The sequence below is a fragment of the Oncorhynchus masou genome, chromosome 28, assembly GCF_036934945.1.
Source record: "Oncorhynchus masou masou isolate Uvic2021 chromosome 28, UVic_Omas_1.1, whole genome shotgun sequence".
In the NCBI taxonomy this organism is placed as follows: Eukaryota; Metazoa; Chordata; class Actinopteri; order Salmoniformes; family Salmonidae; genus Oncorhynchus; species Oncorhynchus masou.
In genome coordinates this window covers 72,292,301-72,320,193 of record NC_088239.1, presented here as the reverse complement: position 1 = coordinate 72,320,193, position 27,893 = coordinate 72,292,301, and the positions used below count along the sequence as shown (strand labels likewise).

General features: G+C 43.1%; 1 protein-coding gene across 3 annotated transcripts; it reads right to left on the bottom strand.

Moving 5' to 3' along the window:
- Positions 1 to 27,694, bottom strand: sec14l7 (SEC14-like lipid binding 7). 3 transcript variants are annotated; one of them, XM_064943184.1, is made up of 13 exons: positions 27,574 to 27,634; positions 27,308 to 27,407; positions 22,085 to 22,291; positions 19,679 to 19,722; positions 19,005 to 19,067; positions 14,230 to 14,418; positions 11,235 to 11,330; positions 9,031 to 9,091; positions 8,572 to 8,655; positions 7,960 to 8,066; positions 6,445 to 6,587; positions 5,691 to 5,863; positions 1 to 3,261 (listed from the first exon to the last, which is right to left on the bottom strand). In XM_064943184.1, exons 4-13 carry the CDS (start codon positions 19,688 to 19,690, stop codon positions 3,131 to 3,133), a joined length of 1,059 nt encoding a protein of 352 aa, XP_064799256.1. In that variant the 5' UTR covers positions 19,691 to 19,722; positions 22,085 to 22,291; positions 27,308 to 27,407; positions 27,574 to 27,634; the 3' UTR covers positions 1 to 3,130. The 3 variants fall into 3 exon arrangements, with proteins under 3 accessions (XP_064799256.1, XP_064799254.1, XP_064799255.1); XM_064943182.1 differs by lacking the exon at positions 22,085 to 22,291 and having other exon boundaries at positions 27,308 to 27,383; positions 27,574 to 27,694; XM_064943183.1 differs by lacking the exon at positions 22,085 to 22,291.
- Between the last annotated feature and the right edge of the window lie 199 nt (positions 27,695 to 27,893).

Here is a 27,893-nt window from a genome sequence, read left to right as displayed (position 1 = left end):
TTTAAAATAGAACAGTCAAATAACATTTATTCTTCAAAAAAATAATCATGGTACAAGAACATTTCAAATGTCATGATTCTACAAAATTTGAATATTTCATAATATAATTCTGATCATGAAACATCTTAAACATTTTCAGGATTCAACTTGCATTTTGAAAATAAAGATTTTACGATTATGAGAGATAGCCTTTCTAGAATGACTGATCTATTGACAATGAGTGCATCTTAACATTGTGTAAGAATCATCTCTTTAGGGTTGCTATAATAGTAAAACAACCTATATATGTAGCCTATCTATCAGCTGTCAATTAATACAATTATTAATGAAACTCTTAATGAGTGGCATCGTTAGTGAAAACACTAAACTATATTCATTGCTCCACTTCATAATCATTCCTTCATTCCTTACACATGCACCGTTTGTCTTTTTACATTGAACTAATGTATCCTATATAACAAAGTGTCTTTTCTGTGCTGAAAACTGTCGCTATTCCATTCACACAATACTATAAAACAAAGACGTATAGTCCTAACTCAAACCTAACATGACTCTTGTACAAAATGCTTGTACAGATCCTTTTTTCTAGAAAAGCATTGGAAAATGTCCTGTCATAATAGCTAATGCTCATAACTGAGAACAGTGGTGTTTAAACTGCACTGTATACTCTACGTTGCTATCTTCACTCCCCCAGATCTCAATATTCATGTGTTTGTGTGTGGGCATGTGTGTGATGCCAGATGTCTGGCCCCTCTCTCCTGGGGCTCTGTGTCTGTCTGTCAGTACATGTGTGTGTGTTACTCCAGCTTTCCATCCCCTCTGACACTCCTGGGGCTCTGTGTCTGTCTGTCAGTACGTGTGTGTTGTGTGTGTGTGTGTTACTCCAGCTTTCCACCCCCTCTGACACTCCTGGGGCTCTGTGTCTGTCTGTCAGTACGTGTGTGTTGTGTGTGTGTGTGTTACTCCAGCTTTCCATCCCCTCTGATACTCCTGGGGCTCTGTGTCTGTCTGTCAGTACGTGTGTGTTGTGTGTGTGTGTGTTACTCCAGCTTTCCATCCCCTCTGATACTCCTGGGGCTCTGTGTCTGTCTGTCAGTACGTGTGTGTTGTGTGTGTGTGTGTTACTCCAGCTTTCCATCCCCTCTGATACTCCTGGGGCTCTGTGTCTGTCTGTCAGTACGTGTGTGTTGTGTGTGTGTGTGTTACTCCAGCTTTCCATCCCCTCTGATACTCCTAGGGCTCTGTGTCTGTCTGTCAGTACGTGTGTGTTGTGTGTGTGTGTGTTACTCCAGCTTTCCATCCCCTCTGATACTCCTGGGGCTCTGTGTCTGTCTGTCAGTACGTGTGTGTTGTGTGTGTGTGTGTTACTCCAGCTTTCCATCCCCTCTGATACTCCTGGGGCTCTGTGTCTGTCTGTCAGTACGTGTGTGTGTGTGTGTGTGTGTGTGTGTTACTCTAGCCGTCCACCCCCTCTGACACTCCTAGGGCTCTGTGTCTGTCTGTCAGTACGTGTGTGTTGTGTTACTCTAGCCGTCCACCCCCTCTGACACTCCTGGGGCTCTGTGTCTGTCTGTCAGTACGTGTGTGTTGTGTGTGTTACTCCAGCTTTCCATCCCCTCTGACACTCCTAGGGCTCTGTGTCTGTCTGTCAGTACGTGTGTGTTGTGTTACTCTAGCCGTCCACCCCCTCTGACACTCCTGGGGCTCTGTGTCTGTCTGTCAGTACGTGTGTGTTGTGTGTGTTACTCCAGCTTTCCATCCCCTCTGATACTCCTAGGGCTCTGTGTCTGTCTGTCAGTACGTGTGTGTTGTGTGTGTGTGTGTGTGTTACTCCAGCCGTCCACCCCCTCTGACACTCCTAGGGCTCTGTGTCTGTCTGTCTGTCAGTACGTGTGTGCTGTGTGTGTGTGTGTTACTCCAGCTTTCCATCCCTTCTGACACTCCTAGGGCTCTGTGTCTGTCTGTCAGTACGTGTGTGTTGTGTGTGTGTGTGTTACTCTAGCCGTCCACCCCCTCTGACACTCCTGGGGCTCTGTGTCTGTCTGTCAGTACGTGTGTGTTGTGTGTGTTACTCCAGCTTTCCATCCCCTCTGATACTCCTAGGGCTCTGTGTCTGTCTGTCAGTACGTGTGTGTTGTGTGTGTGTGTGTGTGTTACTCCAGCCGTCCACCCCCTTTGACACTCCTAGGGCTCTGTGTCTGTCTGTCAGTACGTGTGTGCTGTGTGTGTGTGTGTTACTCCAGCTTTCCATCCCTTCTGACACTCCTAGGGCTCTGTGTCTGTCTGTCAGTACGTGTGTGTTGTGTGTTACTCCAGCTTTCCATCCCCTCTGACACTCCTGGGGCTCTGTGTCTGTCTGTCAGTACGTGTGTGTTGTGTGTGTGTGTGTTACTCCAGCTTTCCATCCCCTCTGACACTCCTGGGGCTCTGTGTCTGTCTGTCAGTACGTGTGTGTTGTGTGTGTGTGTGTTACTCTAGCCGTCCACCCCCTCTGACACTCCTGGGGCTCTGTGTCTGTCTGTCAGTACGTGTGTGTTGTGTGTGTGTTGTGTTACTCCAGCTTTCCATCCCCTCTGATACTCCTAGGGCTCTGTGTCTGTCTGTCAGTACGTGTGTGTTGTGTTACTCCAGCTGTCCACCTCCTCTGACACTCCTGGGGCTCTGTGTCTGTCTGTCAGTACGTGTGTGTTGTGTGTGTTACTCCAGCTTTCCATCCCCTCTGATACTCCTAGGGCTCTGTGTCTGTCTGTCAGTACGTGTGTGTTGTGTGTGTGTGTGTTACTCCAGCTTTCCATCCCCTCTGATACTCCTAGGGCTCTGTGTCTGTCTGTCAGTACGTGTGTGTTGTGTGTGTGTGTGTGTGTGTTACTCCAGCTTTCCATCCCCTCTGACACTCCTAGGGCTCTGTGTCTGTCTGTCAGTACGTGTGTTTTGTGTGTGTGTGTGTGTGTGTGTTACTCCAGCTTTCCATCCCCTCTGATACTCCTAGGGCTCTGTGTCTGTCTGTCAGTACGTGTGTGTTGTGTGTGTGTGTGTGTGTGTGTGTTACTCCAGCTTTCCATCCCCTCTGACACTCCTAGGGCTCTGTGTCTGTCTGTCAGTACGTGTGTTTTGTGTGTGTGTGTGTGTGTTACTCCAGCCGTCCACCCCCTCTGATACTCCTAGGGCTCTGTGTCTGTCCGTCTGGCAGTAGAACATTGACAGTGTAGCTGATCTTCTTCGACTGCAGCACGCTGTAGGTGTTGTCAAAACGCAGCACGTCTACACACAGGACACAATACAGAATTACTACTGTGTATCTGTCTGGCTGTATGTGTGTATATGTCTGGCTGTATGTGTGTATATGTCTGGCTGTATGTGTGTATATGTCTGGCTGTATGTGTGTATCTGTCTGGCTGTATATGTGTATCTGTCTGGTTGTATGTGTGTATATATCTGGCTGTATGTGTGTATATGTCTGGCTGTATGTGTGTATCTGTCTGGCTGTATATGTGTATCTGTCTGGTTGTATGTGTGTATATATCTGGCTGTATGTGTGTATATGTCTGGCTGTATGTGTGTATCTGTCTGGCTGTATATGTGTATCTGTCTGGTTGTATGTGTGTATATATCTGGCTGTATGTGTGTATCTGTCTGGCTGTATATGTGTATCTGTCTGGTTGTATGTGTGTATATATCTGGCTGTATGTGTATATATGTCTGGCTGTATGTGTGTACCTGTATAGCTGTATCTGTTAGTGTGAGTGTCTATTTGTTTGTGCATGTGTGTACAGTACATTCAGGAAAGTATTCAGACCCCTTCACTTTTTCCACATTTTGTTGCATTACAGCCTTATTCTAAAATGTATTAAATAGTTTTTCCCCCTCATCAATCTACACCCCATAATGACAATGCAAAAAAACATTTTTTCATATAACTGAACTATCACATTTACATAAGTATTCAGACCCTTTACTCAGTACTTTGTTGAAGCACCTTTGGCAGCGATTATAGCATTGAGTCTTCTTGGGTATGATGCTACCAGCTTGGCACACCTGTATTTGGGGAATTTCTCCCATTTTTCTCTGCAGATCCTCTCAAGCTCTGTCAGATTGGATGGGGAGCGTTGCTGCACAGCTATTTTCAGGTCTCTCCAGAGATGTTTGATCGGGTTCAAGTCCGGCCTTTGGCTGGGCCACTCAAGGACATTCAGAGACTTGTCCCGAAGCCACTCCAGCATCGTCTTGGCTGTGTGCTTTTGGTCGTTGTCCTGTTGGAAGGTGAACCTTCGCCCCAGTCTGAGGTCCTGAGAGCTCTGAAGCAGGTCTTCATCAAGGATCTCTCTGTACTTTGCTCCATTCATCTTTGCCTCGATCCTGACTAGTCTCCCAGTCCCTGTCACTGAAAAACATCCCCTCAGCATGATTCAGCCCCACTATGCTTCACCATAGGGATGGTATTGGCCAGGTGATGAGCGGTGCCTGGTTTCCTCCAGATGTGGCACTTGGAATTCAATCTTGGTTTCATCAGACCAGAGAATCTTGTTTCACATAGTCCGAAAGTCCTTTAGGTGCCTTTTGGCAGACTCCAAGCGGGCTGTTGTGTGCCTTTTACTGAGGAGAGGCTTCCGTCTGGCCACTCTACCATAAAGGCCTGATTGGTGGAGTGCGGCAGAGATGAATTCCTTCTGGAAGGTTCTCCCATCTCCACAGAGGAACGCTGGAGTCAGAGTGAAAATCGGGTTCTTGGTCACCTACCTGACCAAGGCCATTCTTCCCCGATTGCTCAGTTTGGCCACGCGGACAGCTCTAGGAATGGTGGTCTTGGTGGCTCTAAACTTCTTCCATTTCAGAATGATGGAGGCCACTGTGTTCTTGGGGACCTTCAATGCTGATGATCTTTTTTGGTACCCTTCCCCAGATCTGTGCCTCGACACAATCCTGTCTCAGAGCTCAACGGACAATTCCTTCCACCCCATGGCTTGGTTTTTGCTGACATGCAACTGTCAACTGTGGGACCTTATATAGACAGGTGTGTGCCTTTACAAATCATGTCCAATCAATGGATTTTACCACAGGTGTACTCTCAAGGATGATCACAGGTGGACTCTCAAGGATGATCACAGGTGGACTCTCAAGGATGATCAATGGAAACAGGATGCACCTGAGCTCAATTTCAAGTCTAATAACAAAGGGTCTGAATACTTATTTAAATGAGTTATTACTGTTTTTTATTTTTATAAATGAGCACAAATGTCTAAAAACTTGTTTTTGCTTTGTCATTATGTGGTATTGTGTGCAGATTGATGAGGATTTTAATTTATTTAATACATTTTAGTATAAGGCTGTAACGTAACAGCCTTATACTAAAATTGATTAAATAAATTAAAATCCTCATCAATCTGCACACAATACCACACCTTATATGTAGAAAAAAAGAAGGGGTCTAAACATCTTTGTTTGTATGTGTTCATCTATGTGTGTGTGTGTGTATCTGTGTGTGTGTCTACCAATGTGTGTGTGTGTGTGTACGACAGGAGGTTGGTGGCACCTTAATTGGGGAGGATGGACTCGTGGTAATGGCTGGAGCGGAATGAGTAGGATAGTATCAAATACATCAAACACATAGTTTGATACCATTCCATTCGCTCTGTTCCAGCCATTATTATGAGCCGTCCTCCGCTCAGCAGCCTCCATTGGTGTGTACTCACAAGTTCCAGGCTCGGGGCAGGTGAGTGAGCGGTCCTCTGGGACCATGTGTGAGTTGTAGCGTTCACTAGGCACCACCTGCAGCATGTCCCCCACCTTCTGAGCCCCACCCCCCTCCTGGGTCCGCATGAACACCCCAAAGCCTATGTCTGCCCCATCACTGGCAAACTGCCACCTAGAGAGGAGAGGGTGGAGGAGGAGATGGAGGGAGAAGGGGGAGGAGGAGAGGGAGAGAGGAATGGAGGGATGTGGGGAGATAGAGGGAAGGAGGAAGGAAGATGGATGAGAAGAGAGGAGGGGAGGTGTTACTCCACGTGACATCTTTACCAGGGCTGCATCTCAATAGTGTAAAGTGGCTTCCTCTCCTTCATCTGCACTGATCTGAAATCACCACTGGGTAGGAGAAATCAATATTAAGACACCCCTGTCAGTTTGGGGTCAGGGTTTAACTCTAGTGTGTTTGGTCAGACTTAAAGCTGGAATCCTTAATGGTGAAACTGCCACGTCCGTTTGGGATATTACAACAACAAAGAAGTTACTACAAACAACAAACACTGTTGTTTTCCCTCAGGCATCATTGCATGAGAGATAGAACACAATAAGTACTGCAGATTTTTTGTTTGTTTCAGCAACAAAAACAACAAAGGCGAACAATAACACTGTTTCATCTTATGCGGATTTCAGCTTTAAGGTCAAAGATTACAGCCAGGTTTGGGAAGTAAGGTAAGTCAGTTGTCAGGGTTAAAGGTTGGTTACCTGAGGATGCTGCTGGGGGTGGTGATGTCATACTCCAGTGTGAAGGCGGAGCCTCGGCTGATGGTCACACTGTTGTCGTACTGGACCTTGACCATATTGTCCTGAACATAGTACGACCTGGGCACCGTACCACCATAGTTTATCTACCACCACAACACACACATCAATTCATGCACATGCACAAACACACATCTCTCTCTCTCTCTCTCTCTCTCTCTCTCTCTCTCTCTCTCTCTCTCTCTCTCTCTCTCTCGATGTGTAAAGGGAGAATAAATCAACATTAATATGGGTTGTATTTACAATGGTGTTTGTTCTTCACTGGCTGCCCTTTTCTTGTGGCAACAGGTCACAAATCTTGCTGCTGTGATGGTAAACTAAAGTATTTCACCCAATAGATATGGGAGTTTATCAACATTGGATTTGTTTTTCGAATTCTTTGTGTCTGTGTAATCTGAGGGAAATATGTGTCTCTAATATGGTCATACATTTGGCAGGAGATTAGGAAGTGCAGCTCAGTTTCCACCTCATCTTGTGGGCAGTGTGCACATAGCCTGTCTTGAGAGCCAGGTCTGCCTACGGTGGTTTCTCTCAATAGCAAGGCTATAGCAAGAGTCTGTGGTCACTAAAGATCCCATGGCACTTATCGTAAGAGTAGGGGTGTTAACCCCGGTGTCCTGGCTAAATTCCCAATCTGACCATCAAGGTCACCTAATCATCCCCAACTTCCAATTGGCTCATTCATCCCCCTCCTCTCGCCTGTAACTATTCCCCAGGTTGTTGCTGTAAATGAGAATGTGTTCTCAGTCAACTTACCTGGTAAAATAAGGGTTAAATAAAACAACAACAAAAAACACATTGCTTTCCTTAATTCTGGGTCAGTCACAGTGGACAGGTATTCTGCCACTGTGTACACTCTGTTTAGGGCCAAATAGCATTCTAGTTCAATCTGTTGTTTGATAAATTCTTTCCAATGTGCCAAGTAATTATCTTTTTGTTTTCTCATGATTTAGTTGGGTCTAATTGTGTTGCTCTCCTGGAGCTCTGTGGGGTCTCTTTGTGAACAGAGGCCCAGGACCAGCTTGCTTAGGGGACTTTTCTCCAGGTTCATCTCTCTGTAGGTGATGACTTTGTTATGGAAGGTTTGGGAATCGCTTCCTTTTAGGTGGTTGTAGAATTGAAAAGCTATTTTCTGGTATCAGCCTAGTTCTTCTCTGCATGCATTATTTAGTGTTTTACGTTGTACAAGGAGGATATTTTATTATCAAAATAATGCATGCAGTCTCAATTTGGTGTTTGTCCCATTTTGTGAATTCTTGGTTGGTGAGCGGACCCCAGACCTCACAACCATAAATGGCAATGGGTTCTTTAACTGATTCAATTATTTTTAGTCAAATCTTAATTGGATGTCGAATTTGATGTTCCTTTTGATGGCGTAGATGTCCCTTCTTGCCTTGTCTCTCAGATCGTTCACAGCTTTGTGGAAGTTACCTCGCTCCCTCCCTCCCTCTTTCTCACCATGGTTCGACAGCGAGGGTCACCATCAGGGTCAGTAAGGGTTCCTCCGTACGCCACCGGGAGTTGCTCCGGGTCAATGTGCTTAAGTAACACCTCCTGCCAGTTAGCTAGAGACGGAGAGAGGGGGAAAAGAGAGGGGGAGAGAAAGACAGGGGAGGTTGAAATGTTTGTTACAGCTGTACACTTGGCACTTGGCCCACCACCACCTGATGTGAGATTGCCCCCTAATGGCGAGAAGTGACATCTCAAAACGATACAGACCAGGGCTCTCCAACCCTGTTCCTGGACAGCTACCCTCCTGTAGGTTTTTGCTCCAACTGTTGTTACTACCTGTTGTAACTAACCTGATTCAGCTTATCAACCAATTAGATTAGGATTGGAGTACAAATCTACAGGATGGTAGCTCTCCAGGAACAGGGTAGGAGAGCCGTGGACTAGACAGGAGAGCCCTGGATTAGACAGACACATACCATGTCAAAGAGCAATATTAGGTGATATTTTCTCATTTACAGAAACCATATTCCAATAGTCCATAATATTGATAAGAAAAATACCTCACATATACTGTAACTGCTCCCTAGTGTGTAGTATATATAGGAACACAGTACTCACATCCCAGAATGATGATCTTGTGACGTGTCTCTTCACTCAGGAAGTGTTTGACCAGGTTGTAGGCCATCGGGAATAGCTTAGGAGCTGCAGGGAGAGAGAGGCACTATAAATGCACACCCGGACGCACGCACAACACAGGAGGCTGCTGAGTGGAGGACGGCTCAAAATAATTCTGCTCCAGCCATTACCACAAGCCCGTCCTCCCCAATTAAGGTGCCACCAACCTTCCGTGACATTTTATTGATAGATATTGTAAGACATAGATACCACACACACACACACGCACTCATACACACACGCACTCATACACACACACACACACACACACACACACACCACACACACACACACACACACACGCACTCATACACACACACACACACACACGCACTCATACACACGCACACACACACACACACACACACACGCATACACACATGCAGAATCTAGATGACTCACTCTTGATGAGAAACACCCTCTTGAGTCCTTCAGGATAGTTCTCCTCAAACATGGTAAGAATCTGCAACAGTATTAGCGAGGGACAGCCAGCCAGCAACAGACAGACAACAGCCAGCCAGACAGACACTTTGTTTTTCAGACATGTCTATTCATGGTGGTCTCACCCATAGAGATGCATAAACACTAAAAGATGAGGGTTCCCCAAGAGATCTTTAGGAAGGGTGATGGTTCTATGTGGAGCCATAATTACTCAAATACCCCTTTGAGTTCTGTTCTTCAATGGTTCTTTAAAGTTCACAAAAGGGTTCTTTGCTCTTTTAGTGATAATTAAATGTAGGCGAGGTGGCTCATTAGAATATATATAATATAATATGACTGACCAGAATAAAAACCTGTATGGTTCTTCTACAGGATCTACAAAGAACCTTTCAGATTGAGAAAGGTTTTTTATGAACTCAGCAAAAAAATAAATGCCCCTTTTTCAGGACCCTAACTTTCAAATATAATTCATAAAAATTAAAATAACTTCCCACATCTTCATTGTAAAGGGTTTAAACACTGTTTCCCATGCGTGTTCAATGAACCATAAACAATTAATGAACAATCACCTGTGGAACGGAAGTCAAGACACTTAACAGCTTACAGATGGTAGGCAATTTAGGTCACAGTTATGAAAACTTAGGACACTAAAGAGGACTTTCTACTGACTCTGAAAAACACCAAATGAAAGATGCCCAGGGTCCCTGCTCATCTGCGTGAACGTGCCTTAGGCATGCTGCAAGGAGGAATGAGGACTGCAGATGTGGCCAGGGAAATAAATGGCAATGTCCGTACTGAGAGACGCCTAAGACTGCGCTACAGAGAGACAGGACGGACAGCTGATCTGTACATCCGAACATCACACCTGTGGGACAGGTACAGGATGGCAACAACAACTGCCCAATTTACACCAGGAACACACAATCCCTCCATCAGTGCTCAGACTGTCCTCAATAGGCTGAGAGAAGCTGGATTGAGGGCTTGTAGACCTGTTGTGAGGCAGGTTCTCACCAGACAAAACTGGCAACAACGTCACCTATGGGCACAAACCCACCGTCGCTGGACCAGACAGGACTGTCAAAAGGGGCACTTCACTGTCTCACCAGGGGTGATGGTCAGATTCGCTTTTATCGTCGATGGAATTGAGCGTTACACTGAGGCCTGTACACTGGAGTGGGATCGATTTGGAGGTGGAGGGTCCGTCATGGTCTGGGACGGTGTGTCACAGCATCATCGGATTGAGCTTGCTGTCATTGCAGGCAATCTCAATGCTGTGTGTTACAGGGAAGACATCCTCCTCCCTCATGTGGTATCCTTCCTGCAGGCTCATCCTGACATGACCCTCCAGCATGACAATGCCTCCAGCCATATTGCTTGTTCTGTGTGTGATTTCCTGCAAGACAGGAATGTCAGTGTTCTGCCATGGCCAGCAGAGAGCCCGGATCTCAATCCCATTGAGCATGTCTGGGACCTGTTGGTTCGGAGGGTGAGGGCTAGGACAATTTCCCCCCCAGAAATGTCTGGGAACTTGCAGGTGCCTTGGTGAAAGAGCTGGCAAATCTGGTGCAGTCCATGAGGAGGAGATGCACTGCAGTACTTAGTGCAGCTGGTGGCCACACCAGATACTGACTGTTACTTTTGATTTTGACCCCCCTTTGTTCAGGGACACATTATTCAATTTCTGTTAGTCACATGTCTGTGGGACTTGTTCAGTTTATGTCTCAGTTGTTGAATCTTGTTATGTTCATACAATTATTCACACGTGTTAAGTTTCCTTTAAATAAATGCAGTTGACAGTGAGAGGATGTTTTTTTTTTTGCTGAGTTTAGAACCCTACTACATAACGTTTCCATAAAGAACCATAAAACAGGGTTCTATATAACCCCAAAAGGGTTGTAACCATAGCATAATCCATTTTTGGTGCAATAGAGAACCTTTTTTAATGATTCTTTATATAACATTGGGAAAGGGTTCTTTATAACACCATACAGGTTCCATTTAGAACATGATGGGCATGGTTCTTTATTACACCTTAAAAAAATGGTTGTATATAGCACCAAAAAGGGTGCTGCTATGGTTACAAGCCAAAGAACCCATATCTGGTACTATTTAGAACCATTATGTGTATATATTATGTTCTAATCTATTTAATTCAGTGGGCTCACCTCTCCATAGGCCTCTAAAGCAGGCTTCCACAGATGCTTCAGGCCCAGTCCCTCACAGTCATAGATCATGGTTATCGTCTCCACATTAATGCCCAACTGAGAGAGGGAGAAGGAGAGGAGGTGGGGAGGGATGGGGAGGGGAGAGAGAGCGAGAGAGAGAGAGTGAAAAAGGCGTGGGGGATATTTTAAGAGCGTTTTAAGTTAAACCTCTCGTTCTTCTATATAATAATAATAATAATAATAATAATAACAATAACAATATTATACACCATTTAGCAGACACTTTTATCCAAAGTGTCTTACAGTCATGGGTGCATACATTTTATGCACGGGTGGCCCTAGCGGTAATCAAACCCACAACTCTTGGTGTTGCAAAAATCTCTTTAATGAATGTCTGTCTGTACTGTCTCTGGCACTCTAATAAATAAAGCCTTATCTTATTGAATATATATGTAATAAATCATACTCAGTCAAAGCTTCTCTGTCTGCTTCTGGCACTCTGAGATTAGAATAAAGGCCTGTCATACTGTAAAACATATTCCACATTTTGTGTGATACATTCAAAATCGATTAAATATATATTTTCTCCCTCATCTACACACAATACATCATAATGACAAAGTGAAAACATGTTTTTAGAAATGTTTGAAAACGTATTGAAAGAATCTCATCTACATACACTACAAGGTCAAAAGTATGTGGACATTGATTCAAATTAGGAAATTTGGCAATTTCAGCCACATCTGTTGCTTACAGGTGTGTAAAACCGAGCACACAGCCATGCTATCTCCATAGACAAACATTTGCAGTCGAATGGCCTAATCAATGTGGCATCATCATAGGATGCCACCTTTCCAACAAGTCAGTTTGTCAAATTTCTGCCCTGCTAGAGCTGCCATGGTCAACTGTAAGTGCTGTTATTGTGAAGTGGAAACGTCTAGGAGCAACAACGACTCAGCCGCGAAGTGATAGGCCACACAAGCTCACAGAACTGGACTGCCAAGTGCTGAAGCGCTAGGTGCATAAAAATCATCTGTCCTCAGTTACAACACTCACTACCGAGTTCCAAACTGCCTCTGGAAGCAGTGTCAGCACAAGAACTGTTCGTTAGGAGCTGAAATGGGTTTCCATGGGAAAGCAGCCACACACAAGCCTAAGATCACCATGCGCAATGCCAAGTGTCGGCTGGAGTGGTGTAAAGCTAGCAGCCCGTTAGTTGAAGTGAATGGAAATCTTAACCCTACAGGATACAATTACATTTTAGATGATTCTGTGCTTCCAACTTTGTGGCAACAGTTTGGGTAAGGCCCTTTCCTGTTTCAGCATGACAATGCCCCCGTGCACAAAGCGAGGTCCATACAGAAATGGTTTGTCGAGATCTGTGTGGAAGAACTTGACTAGCCTACAAAGTGCCCTGACCTCAATCCCATCAAACACCTTTGGGATGAATTGGAACGCCGACTGCGAGCCAGGTCTCATCGCCCAACATCAGTGCCCAACCTCACTAACGCTCTTTTGGCTGAATGGAAGCAAGTCCCCTCAGCAACGTTCCAACATCTAGTAGAAAGCCTTCCCAGAAGAATGGAGGCTGTTATTGCCGCAAAGGGGGGACCAACTCCGTATTAATGCCCATGATTTTGTAATGAGATGTTCGACGAGCAGGTGTCCCCATTGTATTTTAGGTTATTGTCCTGGTGAAAGGTGAATTTGTCTCCCAGTGTCTGTTGGAAAGCAGACTGAACCAGGTTTTTCTCTAGGATTCTGCCTGTGCTTAGCTCTATTCAGTTTTTTTTAACCTAAATACTCCCTTGTCCTTGCCGATGACAAGCATATCCATAACATGATGCAGCCACCACCATGCTTGAAAATATGAAGAGTGGTACTCAGTGATGTATTGTGTTCAATTTGTCCCAAATATAATGCTTTGTATTCAGGACCAAACGTTCATTGCTTTGCCACATTTTTTGCAGTACTTGCTTAGTTGCAAACAGGACGCATGTTTTGGAATCTTTTTATCCTGTACATGCTTCTTTCTTTTCAATCTGTCAATTAGGTTAGATTTGTCGAGTAACTACAATGTTGTTGATCCATCTTCAGTTTTCTCCTATCATAGCCATTCAACTGTTTTAAAGTCACCACTGATCTCAATGGCCAAAATCCCTGAGCAGTTTCTTTCCTCTCAGGCAACTGAGCAAGGAAGGACACCTGTTTCTTTGTAGTGATTGGGTGTATTGATACACCATCCAAAGTGCAATTAATAACTTCACCATGCTCAATGGGATATTCAATGTCTACTTTTATTTGTACCCAACTACAAATAGGTGCCCTTCTTTGCGAGGCACTGGAAAACCTACCTGGTCTTTGTGGTTGAATTGGTATTTCAAATTCACTGTTTGTCTGAAGGACCTTATAGATAAACTGTATGTGTGGGGTGTAGAGATGAGGTAGTCATTCAGAAATCATGTTACAACACTATTACTGCACACAAAGTGAGTCCATGCGGCAGGGTAGCCTAGTGGTTAGAGCGTTGGACTAGTAACCGGAAGGTTGCAAGTTCAAACCCCCGAGCTGACAAGATACAAATCTGTCGTTCTGCCCCTGAACAGGCAGTTAACCCGCTGTTCCCAGGCCGTCATTGAAAATAAGAATTTGTTCTTAACTGACTTGCCTGGTTAAATAAAGGTAAAATAAAAATGTGACTTGTTAAGCAAATTTTTACTCCTGATTGTATATAGGCTTGCCATAAATAAGGGGTGGAATACTTTTTGACTCAAGACATTTGATCTTTTCATTTGTAATTAATTTTTCAAAATGAGAAAACATTGTGGGTTATTGTGTGTAGGCCCATGACAAAAAAATCTAAATGTAATTCATTTTATATTCAGGCTGTAAAACAAATTAATGTGGAAAAAGTCCAGGAGTCTGAATGCTTTCTGAAGGCACTGTTTGTGTTAATATTGTCATACATATAAAAGCATGGTAGTTCAAAGTGTACCTTCTCTGTCTGTTTCTGACACTCTCTGCGGAGCATCTCTGTGTCTCTGATCTTGGTCCTCATGAAGTCCTGTTTGGTGCAGGACAGCAGCAGACCTTTGGGGTCCAGGGGCCCAATGACATCGTACCAGATGGGACTTCCCTCGAGGTCGTACCCACACATCCCCCCGGACACATACCGTTCGATCACCTGGGGAACCACATCATACAGTCAGACCCAGGCGCTAGAACGAATCAGTTCGACAGGCCTTTGATTACCATAGGCCCCTTTTTTTAAGTTTGGGGAAGCTTACAATTTATCCTACCTTTTCTACCGATCTGCGTGCCAGTTATGAATATGTACATAGAGTTGAAGTTTATATACACCTTAGTCAAATACATTTAAACTCCGTTGTTCACAATTCCTGACATTTAATCTTGGTAAAAATTCCCTGTCTTAGGTCAGTTTCACATTTTAAGAATGTGAAATGTCAGAATAATTGTAGAGAAAATTATTTATTTCAGCTTTTATTTCTTTCATCACATTCCCAGTGGGTCAGAAGAAAACATACACTCAATTAGTATTTGGTAGCATTGCCTTTAAATAGTTTAACTTGGGTCAAACGTTTCGGGTAGCCTTCCACAAGCTTCCCACAATAAGTCGGGTGAATTTTGACCCATTCCACCTGACAGAACTGGTGTAACTGAGTCAGGTTTGTAGGCCTCCTTGCTCGCACACGCCTTTTCATTTCTGCCCACAAATGTTCTATAGGATTGAGGTCAGTGCTTTGTGATAGCCACTCCAATACCTTGACTTTGTTGTCCTTAAGCCATTTTGCCACAACTTTGGAAGTATGCTTGGGGTCATTGTCCATTTGGAATACCCATTTGAGACCAAGCTTTAACTTCCTGACTGGTGTCTTGAGATGTTGCTTTAATATATCTACATAATTTTCCTGCCTCATGATGCCATCTATTTTGTGAAGTGCACCAGTCCATCCTGCAGCAAAGCACCACCACAACATGATGCTGCAGCTTGCAAGCCTCCCCCTTTTTCTTCCAAACATAACAATGGTCATTATGGCCATTTTGTTTCATCAGACCAGAGGACATTTCTAAAAAAAAAACACGATATTTATCCCCATGTGCAGTTGCAAACCGTAGTCTGGCTTTTTTTATGGCGGTTTTAGAACAGTGGCTTCTTCCTTGCTGAGCAGCCTTTCAGGTTATGTCGTTATAGGACTCGTTTTACTGTGGATATTGATACTTTTGTACCGGTTTCCTCCAGCATCTTCACAAGGTCCTTTGCTGTTGTTCCTTTGCTGTTGTTCTGGGATTGATTTGCACTTTGCACATGTTCATCTCTAGGAGACAGAACGCATCTCCTTCCTGAGCGGTATGATGGCTGCGTGGTCCCATGGTGTTTATACTTGCGTACTATTGTTTGTACAGATGAACGTGGTACCTTCAGGTATTTGGAAATTGCTCCCAAGGATGAACCAGACTTGTGGAGGTCTACACATTTTTTTCCTGAGGGCTTGGCTGATTTCTTTTGATTTACCATGATGTCAAGCAAAGAGGCACTGAGTTTGAAGGTAGGCCTTGAAATACATCCACAGGTACACCTCCAAATAACTCAAATGATGTCAATTAGCCTATCAGAAGCTTCTAAAGCCATTACATAATTTTCTGGAATTTTCCAAGCTGTTTAAAGGCACAGTCAACTTAGTGTATGTAAACTTCTGGCCCACTGGAATTGTGATACAGTGAATTATACGTGAAATAATCTGTCTGTAAACAATTGTTGGAAAAATGACTTGTGTCATGCACAAAGTAGATGTTCTAACCGACTTGCAAAGACTATAGTTTGTTAACAAGAAATTTGTGGAGTGGTTGAAAAACAAGTTTTAATGACTCCAATCTAAGTGTATGTAAACATCCGACTTCAACTGCATGCACATTTTCATGGAACAGTTTCATTTCAATAATAACATTTTAGTTTCTGAAAATCATTGTCACGTGGTTAATCATAACACTCTTAAGTAAAATGAATCTATGGCGAGAGCACTAGCCTCTGCCATATGGACATATTGATACATTGTGATCCATTGGCGGCTAAAGAAATGAGCATGGAACTCAGGGATAGCCTATAGATCAATGCAGCAGTAGTCCTATAACGTCCTTCATCAACTAAGTAAAATAAATAGACCTTAACCAGACAACTAAAATCAGAAGAAAATATCCTTTGAATCATATTCAGCTCTCTTCACCTGTCTGCCTCCCATTCTATATGTCTTAACTTGAGCTATTGCTAGTGAAATTCAGCATTGTATCAAATTATCACAGGGTCTGGCCCGAAGCTGTCCTAACAAATTTGCAACAATGTATCAACTAGCCTATTCCGGGCCCTCAAAGTTTCCTGCACCAATGAGTTTGGAACAGAAAGCTGTGTTTTAGGATGTTTTCACTGGATATATGGGATCATCAGATCATGATATTTTACTAATTCACACCCAGGCTTGGTGATTATCGAGGCCGGGAGTGTTTTTTAAATACTGAGGAATTCAGTGGCAACGGATACAAAAAACAGACTTTGTTGACTTTGTGAGGCGAAGAACAAATGTGTTGCGTATGTTGAGAGTTAAGACAGAAATAAGACATTGCCAAATGGGCACTTTCCTAAATATGCATTCTGGAGACGCACCACATCTTCACCACATCCCCCTTCCCCTTTTCTTCATGCAACATTTTAAATTATACTCACAACACATTATCTTATCACATTTTTTAGATCGTTTTCACTGACAGCCAGAATTCAATCAGCTAGACCTATTGCCAAGCACACAACCCAAATTGCGGCTTCCCAAACACACTTGTGATTTGAAACAATCCACAGCAGTTTTCTTAAAAGAAGCAAATTCTCTTTTGTGGCTAAGTCATGCTTCCTGGTGAAATATTTTGAATTATTTTATTTAGACAGGACTAATTATACTGAACCAAAATGTAAACGCAACATGCAAGAATTTCAAATATTTTACTAACAGTTCATATAAGGAAATCAGTCAAAGGAAATAAATAAATTTGGCCCTAATCTGTGGATTTCACATAACTAGTAATACAGATAAGCATCTGTTAGTCACAGATACACAGAAAAAAGGTAGGGTTGTGGATTAGAAAACCTGTTAGTATCTGGTGTGACCACCATTTGCCTCATGCAGGACAACATCTCCTTCGCATAGAGCTGATCAGGCTGTTGATTGTGGCTTGTGGAATGTTGTCCCACTCCTCTTCAATGGCTGTGCGAAGTTGCTGGATATCGGCGGGAACTGGCCCACTCTGTCGTACACGTCAATCCAGAGCATCCCAAACGTGCTCAATGGGTGACATGTCTGGTGAGTATGCAGGCCATGGAAGAACTAGGAATTTACAGATTACAGATCCTTGTGCCATGGGGCCATGCATCATCATGCTGAAACATGAGGTGATGGCGGCGGATGAATGGCACGACAATGGGCCTCAGGATCTCATCACGGTATTTCTGTGCATTCAAATTGTCAGCGATGAAAGCAAATGTGTTCGCTGGCCGTAGCTTATGCCTGCCCATACCATAACCCCACCGCCACCATGGGGCACTCGGTTCACAACGCTGACATCAGCAAACAGCTCGCCCACACAACGCCATACACGTGATCTGTGGTTGTGAGGCCAGTTGGATGTACTGCCAAATTCTCTAAAACAACGTTATAGAAGGTTTATGGTTGAGGAATGAACATTCAATTATCTGGCAACAGCTCTGGTGGAGATTCCTGCAGTCAGCATGCCAATTGCACGCTCCCTCAAAACATGAGACATCTGCGGCATTGTGTTGTGTGACAAAACTGCACATTTTAGAGTGGCTTTTTGTTGTCCCCAGCACAAGCTGGACCTGTGTAATAATCATGCTGTTTAATTAGCTTCTTGATATGCCACACCTGTTAGATGGATGAATTGTCTTGGCAAATGAGAAATGTTCATTAACAGGAATGTAAACAAAAGTGTGCACAACATTTTAGAGAAATAAGCTTTTTGTGCATATAAGAAAATGTCTGGGAACTTTTATTTCAGCTCATGAAACATGGGACCAACATACAGCTTGATAAGAATTAGTAGAACTCATACAGCTCGATAAGAATTAGTAGAACTCATACAGCTCGATAAGAATTAGTAGAACTCATACAGCTCGATAAGAATTAGTAGAACTCATACAGCTCAATAAGAATTAGTAGAACTCATACAGCTTGAGAATCAAGAGGATTTTACAACCCAGATATATTATAGTTGTTCTATTTAATTCTGTGACCATACCAATCTCTATCTGACCATGCTAGAAGGGAGGAAAGCCACACAAATGATCATAATGTGCGTTGTGTAAGATGGTAGTTTGTATCAACATCTGTGAGGTGTTATTACACTGTGTAATAACCCTGCTAGTCCTAATGGTGTAGCTGTACTCTGTCACAGGCGGAGCTGTACCTTTTCACCAGACAGACAAACACAAAGGCAGGCAGGCAGGCAGGCAGGCAGGCACACACACACAGGCAGGCAGACAGGCAGACAAACAGAAAGGCAGGCACACACACAGGCAGGCAGACAGGCAGACAAACAGAAAGGCAGGCACACACACAGGCAGGCAGACAGGCAGGCAGGCAGGCAGGCAGACAGGCAGGCAGGCAGGCAGGCAGGCAGACAGACAGGCAGACAGACAGACAGACAGACAGACAGGCAGGCAGGCAGGCAGGCAGGCAGGCAGGCAGGCACCTCAGGAGGCCTCCAGTCAGCGATGATGCTGTCTGCTTTCATGTGTTTCCTGAACTCCAGATGCTACAGAGGAGATAGAAACTCTTGTTCAGGACAGTCTTTTAGCAGTGACAGTTATGTTGAATAAAAGTTGGCTTTGAAAAGACTCAAGTGTGTGTTTTTAATGTGGGATAATGTGGAGTTCTGGATAAACACAACCTCAAGGCTTTGAACTTTGAACAAAAGGGAACACACATATAATGGAGCATTTTGGAAGCAGTGCACTCTAGGAAGGGATCGGGAGGCTTATACTGATACTTTATTATCTCCTGTGTGTGTGTGGGTTTGTGTGTAATAAGTAGCTTGAAGATGCAGCTCGCAGGATTCCATATTATAATCCGCTGATGTAGAAGAAGAAACTTACTGACACCAGACAGTCACCTTGTTATGTCACCATCTTTATTATTACATTCTAGTCTCTCTTATCAATACAACACATGTTACTCTTTAATTACAGGGTAATGCATCATGGATACACAGTGTATATTAACATGCACATGGTAAATTGGATATGTAGACATTATTATGTCCAGTCAATAATTACAAGTCAACCTGAGGAAAGTAGCCAGTGTTTAGATATCAGAGAGTACAGGAGGACCTTGTTAGATCAACAAACACTTGAAACAGGGTCTCACCTTTCTAAGCATCGCCTCTGCTTTCTGAACATTGAAGCTTCGGGCTGGAAAAGAAGAAAAACAACACTCTTGTCATGATACAGAATAAGACAAAACAAGATGTAGCATAGACAATCATATTGGCCATCCAAGAATGTACTCTTATAACCAGGCATAACATTAACACCTGCCAAATGCAGGTCGATGTATGTATTGGCGGGTAAGAACGTCTTTTTGACCAGACACGTAGGCGGGTGGTCAATTTGCAGGGCTCTACAGTGCATTACATTTGCATTTGTGAACAAAAAGTCCAAAGTTAAGTATGAACACGTGATGTATAGCTGAAAAAACTGAGTGTTCATTCTGAACCTTGTTTGAAGTCAGTAGGTCACATGAGCAAGGAGCTACTGAAATTTGTTTGTAAAAAAAGTTCTCCTTAACTAATTGAACTAGGAATACAAAATGCTGCTCACATTTCCACATGTTTATTAGCTTTGCAAAGCAAATTAATGTCCATATCGTGAAAATCAGACCTGTGCAATGTTGTGCACAATTTTTCTAATATCATGACACTAATTTGGAGTCTGTGGCTCAAGTGGTTTGAAAGCTATTGAGGCTTGAAAGCATGAATATCTGTTGAATATCCAACCTGAAACTATCTTTACCTCGGTCAAGAGAAAGGGCTCGAGTGGCCACGTTACCAGGGTCACCTCCCGCCCTTAAAGTGGCAGCTGAACATTTTGTCCCATCTGATATGTTGGTTAAGACTCACAAAAATGAAATGAAATTGAGCAATATAGGCGAATACAATACCTTCTTACTAATACTAATTTCTTGTTAGAGAAACATTACAAAGCATTGTCATCTATTTTTTGTGTGATGTTGATGTAATTTTGGTGGGAACCTTTTTTTAACCTTTATTTAAGTCAGTTTAGAACAAATTGTTATTTACAATGATGGCCTACACCAGCCAATCCCGGATGATGCTGGGCCAGTTGTGCACCGCCCTATGGGACTCCCAATCACGGCCGGTTGTTATACAGCATAGATTCGAACCAGGGTGTCTGTTGTGACACCTCTAGCCCTGAGATACAGTGCCTTAGATCCGCTGTGCCACTATACCAGGTGATGTTCATGTTGTGCTGTTGAGATTGAAATGCAAGACATATTTCGCGAAAGGGAGACATAATAAATTATTATTATGCTTGAGTGAAAAAAACTCACCTATGGAAATTTGGTTATGCAAATATTCCTTAAGCATACCGTATGGACCATAGAACTATCATGGCCTTGAATTTAGGTTGGCCGATGCTATTCATATAATTAAGTGCAAATAGTGTACAGGGTACATAGTAACACCATCCAATGACAGTGAGACAGCGAATCTGACACAGTTGAATAGCTGGATAAATGTTCTTTTGTAAGGCTAAAACACAGGATGAGGGATAACGCAAATATTGATCTACTCCATCTGCCTTGAAGTAATGCCCACTACGTGGAAGAGTCAACTCATGTGGACACAAATGTGCACACACACATGATTTAATAGCTAATATGTAATGGCATACCTTGCCTGTAGTGAATGCTGATACATTATTTGCAGAATGAGTTTTAATCTTCTACGTTATAAAAGCCCAAACATTTACATTTAAGTCATTTAGCTGACGCTCTTATCCAGAGCGACTTACAAACCCCAATGCATGGCACCTAGTAGCTACTACAACACGGCTATGTGTGTCTAATGACATTGTTCTCACACACCTGTGTGTACACTACCATCATCCAAGTTGCAGTAATCTGGTCCCTGTGTTGTCTAATGACTATTACAGGATAGGTGTCCAGTTGCCTGCCTGGTTGTCTATGGGCTAAAGATACTGGACCTGTTCCCCTACCTCCATCAACAGGTCAATACACTTCCCTAAGAGACTAATAGGAAATTGAGTGTATTGAAATGATCAGAGCCTTTGTCCAACCACAGAAAATAAAATAATCACACACATTCACAATGTGGCACAGAAGCTGGACAATGAAATACAGTCATAGACAGAAGTATGTTCACTGTTTGCTGCTTAAAACATGATTTTCTAGAACAGTGGTCGCCAACCTTTTCTGAGTCAAGATCACTTTCTTAATCAAAATGCATGCCGAGATCTACCGCTCTGATTTTTATTATGTAAGCCTATGCAACATTAACCAATTAAAAACAGTACTGTAGCAATGAGGTTTGTGCAGTAAGCTATAGGCTCAATACATTATCACCGCATACGAGCTTTGCTTGAATTTACCTGCCAATGCATTGTTGTTCGGTATATTTTTTTAAATTATATTTCAAAATTTGAGGTAGGCTATATGATCACACCGGTAATAGATTCATTGTTGTATTACTTGTGAGGCACAGCTGAGTGAACATACATTTAAATGATTTACTTTTTATTTTACTGGGCTGATGGTGGCTGCATCTGATGGGTCAGTCTCAGCAGAGACAGCAGACTGAAGGTCCGTCTCTCAACATCCCTCCGCTCTCCTTTTCCTCCACTGACACTGACCAAAAAGGGACACTGTCTTCCAGCTGATGGCGAAACTCGAGTCGCACCGCATTATTTCTGCCTTATGTACAAATTCATGTTGTTACTCCTATGAACAGAGAAAGTAAAATATTCCTTGATATTAAAAAAGACCCAAGCGACTAATAATAACAACAACACAAGCCTATAGATGCACTTTCCTACTCATTCATTACTGCTGCACTGCTTGTTGAAGCGCCGAGTGGAAATAGGAAGAACGTGCATTTTATGGCTTATAAAAGTGTTGAATGTAAAGTGTTCATAGTGCTGAGTAAGAACTTAAACATGAACTCACTCATAAAATCATCAGTTCTTTGGTGGATGTGTTGACAGTCTCTCTCTAGTCATGGCTTTAAACGTTTTGCCAGCCGTAGGCTGCCTGAGACTAATACAAAAAATAGGAACAAGGCTTTATCGTTGGGTTTTTACTGAAATGTTTGCCGATCGACTTGAAATGCCTTGGAAATCGACAAGTCGATCGCGATCGACCGGTTGGTAAACACTGTTCTGGAATATAGGTAGCCTCGTGGTTAAGAGCGTTGGGCCAGTAACTGAAAGGTCGCTAGTTTGAATTCCTGAGCCGACTAGGTGAAAAATCTTTTGATGTGCCTTTGAGCAAGATACTTAACCATAATTGCTCCTGTAAGTCACTCTGCTAAATTATGTAAATGTACACCAGCTTTTATAAAGATCGGGTTAGGGAAGTCATCTTATATTTAGCCTACTTTGTTTGTCCAAACCCGGTCTACTGGCTGAGTAAATATGCTCTTGTGGGCATAGGGCAGGAGGAGGAGAGGGCACACAGTTCATCCCTATTGGTCAGGCCAGCGAGGTGCCCCATAAGCTGATGTTTACTTCCAAAACCTTATCAGAAACAAAGTGACCGAATGTCAGATGTCACCAGAGCAGAAGCCACACTGGCAGCCAGAAACGCTAGAGAACCGTCTCTAGATACACAGACATGGATGCAGTCCCCAAATCTTACTTGAGTCTTCAGCTACTTATACACAAGTTTTGGAACAATCCATGTTTCTGATTATGTAGTGGTGCATCTTGAATCACAAAGGTGGTTCTCTCTCTCTTCACCTCACCTCCCCTTTCATTTTCTCTGTGTGTGTGTTTCTTTATATTTATGTTCACAAATGCATTTGCTAGTATTTGATATAGAGGGCACTGTTTCGCTCTTTTTTACAGCATTGAGTCTAATACCGGCTGGGGGGGGGCTGTTTGAAGGGATCTGTATTATGTACTCTCATGTAGCCTGTAATTTTGTGTATGTGTGTGTATGGGGGTAGAAGGGGCATGATAATGTTGAAAAATAAATTACTTCCTTGAAGACATGCTTCAGAACTTTGACTACTACTAAATCTCCCACTTTGGACTGGATGTGAAGTTCATAAATACAGTGGGGCAAAAAAGTATTTAGTCAGCCACCAATTGTGCAAGTTCTCTCACTTAAAAAGATGAAAAAGGCCTGTAATTTTCATCATAGGTACACTTCAACTATGACAGACAAAATTAGATTTTTTCCCCCAGAAAATCACATTGTAGGATTTTTAATGAATTTATTTGCAAATTATGGTGGAAAATAAGTATTTGGTCGCCTACAAACAAGCAAGATTTCTGGCTCTTACAGACCTATAACTTCTTCTTTAAGAGGCTCTTCTGTCCTCCACTCATTACCTGTATTAATGGCACCTGTTTGAACTTGTTATCAGTATAAAAGACACCTGTCCACAACCTCAAACAGTCACACTCCAAACTCCACTATGGCCAAGACCAAAGAGCTGTGAAAGGACACCAGAAACAAAATTGTAGACCTGCACCAGGCTGGGAAGACTGAATCTGCAATAGGTAAGCAGCTTGGTTTGAAGAAATCAACTGTGGGAGCAATTATTAGGAAATGGAAGACATACAAGACCACTGGTAATCTCCCTCGATCTGGGGCTCCACGGAAGATCTCACCCCGTGGGGTCAAAATGATCACAAGAACGGTGCGCAAAAATCCCAGAACCACACAGGGGGACATAAACCTAAACTCGTCGTGTTTGGAGGACAAAGAATGCTGAGTTGCATCCAAAGAACACCGTACCTACTGTGAAGCATGGGGGTGGAAACATCATGCTTTGGGCTGTTTTTCTGCAAAGGGACCAGGACGACTGATCCGTGTAAAGGAAAGAATGAATCGGGCCATTTATCGTGAGATTTTGAGTGAAAACCTCCTTCCATCAGCAAGGTCATTGAAGATGAAATGTGGCTGGGTCTTTCAGCATGACAATGATCCCAAACACACCGCCCGGGCATCGAAGGAGTGGCTTCGTAAGAAGCATTTCAAGGTCCTGGAGTGGCCTAGCCAGTCTCCAGATCTCAACCCCAAAGAGAATCTTTGGAGGGAGTTGAAAGTCCGTGTTGCCCAGCAACAGCCCCAAAACAGCACTGCTCTAGAGGAGATCTGCATGGAGGAATGGGCCAAAATACCAGCAACAGTGTGTGAAAACCTTGTGAAGACTTACAGAAAACGTTTGACCTCTGTCATTGCCAACAAAGGGTATATAACAAAGTATTGAGATAAACTTTTGTTATTGACCAAATACTTATTTTAAGTGGGAGAACTTGCACAATTGGTGGCTGACTAAATACTTTTTTGCCCCACTGTACATAATATATGGGCAGAATTACGGTCTTGCCTCAATTATCTACAAAATCCATAGTTTGAAAGCGTCTGTCTTTCTGGAAGCTGTGTTGTGCCATTTTCCCTACATTTTCCACTACGTGGGCCAGCCCCCTAGCAATTTGAGTTCAACCAATGAGCTTCAACCCCTCGCCATATGAGTGACAGCAAGCAAGATGCACATCATGTACACACAGCAGAGTGAGAGAGAGAGAGAACAATGATGTGGTGCACATATCTGCACGTATGAGACGTAGTGTAAAAGTGAACACTACTTTCAGAACTACTTGCTAAAAGGTATACAAAGTAATCTCTTTAAAGTTGGACTCCATAACAGTAAAACTGCCAAGTCTGTTTGCAATCTTACAACAACATTACTTCAAATAATGAACACTTTTTGTAGGATATCAGCTGATGCTGGAGACACTGGGGAGTGTAGAAGGGGCATTATCTTAATGTTTTTTTTTTTGTGGGGGATGCTTGTGAACATTTTAAAATGAAAAATATATATATTGTTAAACAAATCTCCCTTCCTTAATTAAAGACTTGCTCCAAAACTTGCCTACTAAGTATTTGTTAAAGTGGCAATATGTACCGTAATTGCTGGACTATTAAGCGCACCTGAATATAAACCGCACCCACTGAATTATTTAAAAAAATATGTATTTTGTACATAAATAAGCCGCACGTGCCTACCGGTACATTGAAACAAATGAACTGTACACAGCCTTTAAACGAAACACGGCTTGTAACAAAAATAAATAGGCTTTAAAGAAACACGGCTTGTAACAAAAATAAATAGCTTTAACGAAACACGGCTTGTAACACAAATTAAAACAGTAGCCTACCAAGAAAGTCATTGGTCACTATCTTCCTCCTCCTGTGCACTGAAACCACTGAAGTCATCTCCTTCGGTGTCGGAGTTGAATAGCCTCAGATTTGCTTCATCCAATGTTGGATTGTTTTCATTGTCGCTCTCGTCACTTTCATCCGGAGGAAAATACCCCGCTGAGCTCATGCTGCCCCTTCAACACGCAGCAGTCCAGCCTTTCGAAACCCGTTGATGATAGTGTTTTTTTTGACAATGCTCCACGCTGTCAGGACCCACTGACAGACTTGACCATAAGATGCTCTTCGCCTGCGGCCCGTTTTAGTGAAGGATTTCTCCCCACTTGTCATCCAAGCCTCCCACTGAACAAGGAGCGCCACCTTAAATGCACGATTTACACTGATGTCAAGTGGCTGCAAATACTTTGGGCCATCTGCTTTTCTTCCCTCTGAAAGTTTTGTAGTCTTTCTGCACTGAGTCAGTTCCTCACGCTGCTGTTTCCAACATCTTATCATCGACTCATTAAGGCCAAGCTCCCATGCAGCAGCTCTATTTCCTTTTCCAAAAGCCAGATCGATCGCCTTCAACTTGAAAGCTGCATCATATGCATTTCTCTGTGTCTTTGCCATGATGAGGGTGACAAAATTACTACCGTAATCAGAAAAGGAAGTTTGAGCGCGCTCGATTTACTTCACATTATGTGACGGTGCTGTTTTTTGGCGGCATGAATCTTGTGAAAACGGGAAAAATCCATAAATTAGCCGCGTCATTGTATAAACCGCGAGGTTCAAAGTGTGGGAATAAAGTAGCGGTTTATAGTCCGGAAATTACGTTACATTTTTTGGGCGATTGTAACAGTTCCATTGCTGAGTGTGGGTTAACAATACCTCAACACCTTACACCCAATCTGATAGGAAAACTATTGTCTCTCTGCAACAGGTAACATATGTACAAAATACTGTCAATTTACAAAAAATGTCACCACCATGAATAGGAGTCAAATATCATTTGAATACAGGTTTGTGGATTGACGGTTAGTCAAAACACAACACCTTGTCAAAATGCCTAGGCTACCTGTGTGATTTAGCTCCCTATGGGGTCAGAGAGTGGAAAGTTATTACTCTACATTTGTCCTATGTGGTTGTCACAACATAACCTGTTCTCATATTCTTGGACAACAAGTTTCACTGTAGGGTTCACTCTCTAGGGGTCAGAGAAACTGAGAACATGTGCTGTTGGCTAAGCCATTGTCCACTACATCAGTGAGATAATGAAGCCTTTTGGTCTACTTTTACTCAGACATAGACTACTGCATCAGCACAAATGTTTCATCCTCTTTCTATTCACGAGGAACATAGGCCTGCTTAAGTAGGAATAGAGATGTTGAAAAGCACTTTAGATAGTCCTACCCTATTTTAATTTGATCTCAGAAAAAGGAGATTTACACATGACCATCCTACCATCATATTGTAATATATGAAATTCATGTTGCGGGTAAAACAAATACATATAAACATAACCTGCAGAAATGCAGGGTAGGACTATCTCATGTTGCTATGGGAACAAATAAGTCCTTTTGATTTTACCTCGGAGCCAGCGGAGCAGGTAGTGATCATGCTGCGCGGGAAGGTCTGGGAGAACGTCCTCGAGCCGCTCCCGAAACTAGCAGCACCAGACAACACAATACTGACACAACGAACTAAATAAACAATTTTTGTGGGGGTGGGTGGGGGAATTAAGGAATACACTGAATAGGCTATATGACAAAAACATTTTAGACAGTAACTTGAATAAACAGAGGCTAGAAATGGCTACAAAGAACATAAAATGTTATAGTGGAAAGTTTAATTACCTCGGCTAAAATGTCCACCTGCTTCGGGCTGAGGTCGCCCACTCGTCTGCTCATTCTCTCTGTTACGATTTGCCGCGCAGGCGCTACAGTAAATCACTTTCTGTGAATGACCTCCGGTGGAATTAAGTGGTCTTCACTGTCACACACACACCTCCCATGCCATTCTCCTCCCCTTCCTCCAGGTAGTCATGCAGTCACGCATGACGCCGAGGCACACTGAACCAGGACCAGCCTTTCCTTCACAAATCCTCACCTTTAACTACACTGGGGAAATGCTAAATTGACCTCAGCTCAGCTTCTAGGAACAACTCCATCCCAGA

What these genes read in the sequence shown, in the direction of transcription:
- sec14l7 (XM_064943182.1), bottom strand. Translation starts at nt 27,627, where the DNA reads ATGAGCAGACGAGTGGGCGACCTCAGCCCGAAGCAGGTGGACATTTTA. An exon ending in CAGAGGCGATGCTTAGAAAG is followed by an intron (nt 19,068 to 19,678) that starts GTGAGACCCTGT and finishes TCTCCTCTGTAG; the next exon opens with CATCTGGAGTTCAGGAAACA. An exon ending in ACCCTCGCTGTCGAACCATG is followed by an intron (nt 6,588 to 7,959) that starts GTGAGAAAGAGG and finishes TTGTGGTGGTAG; the next exon opens with ATAAACTATGGTGGTACGGT.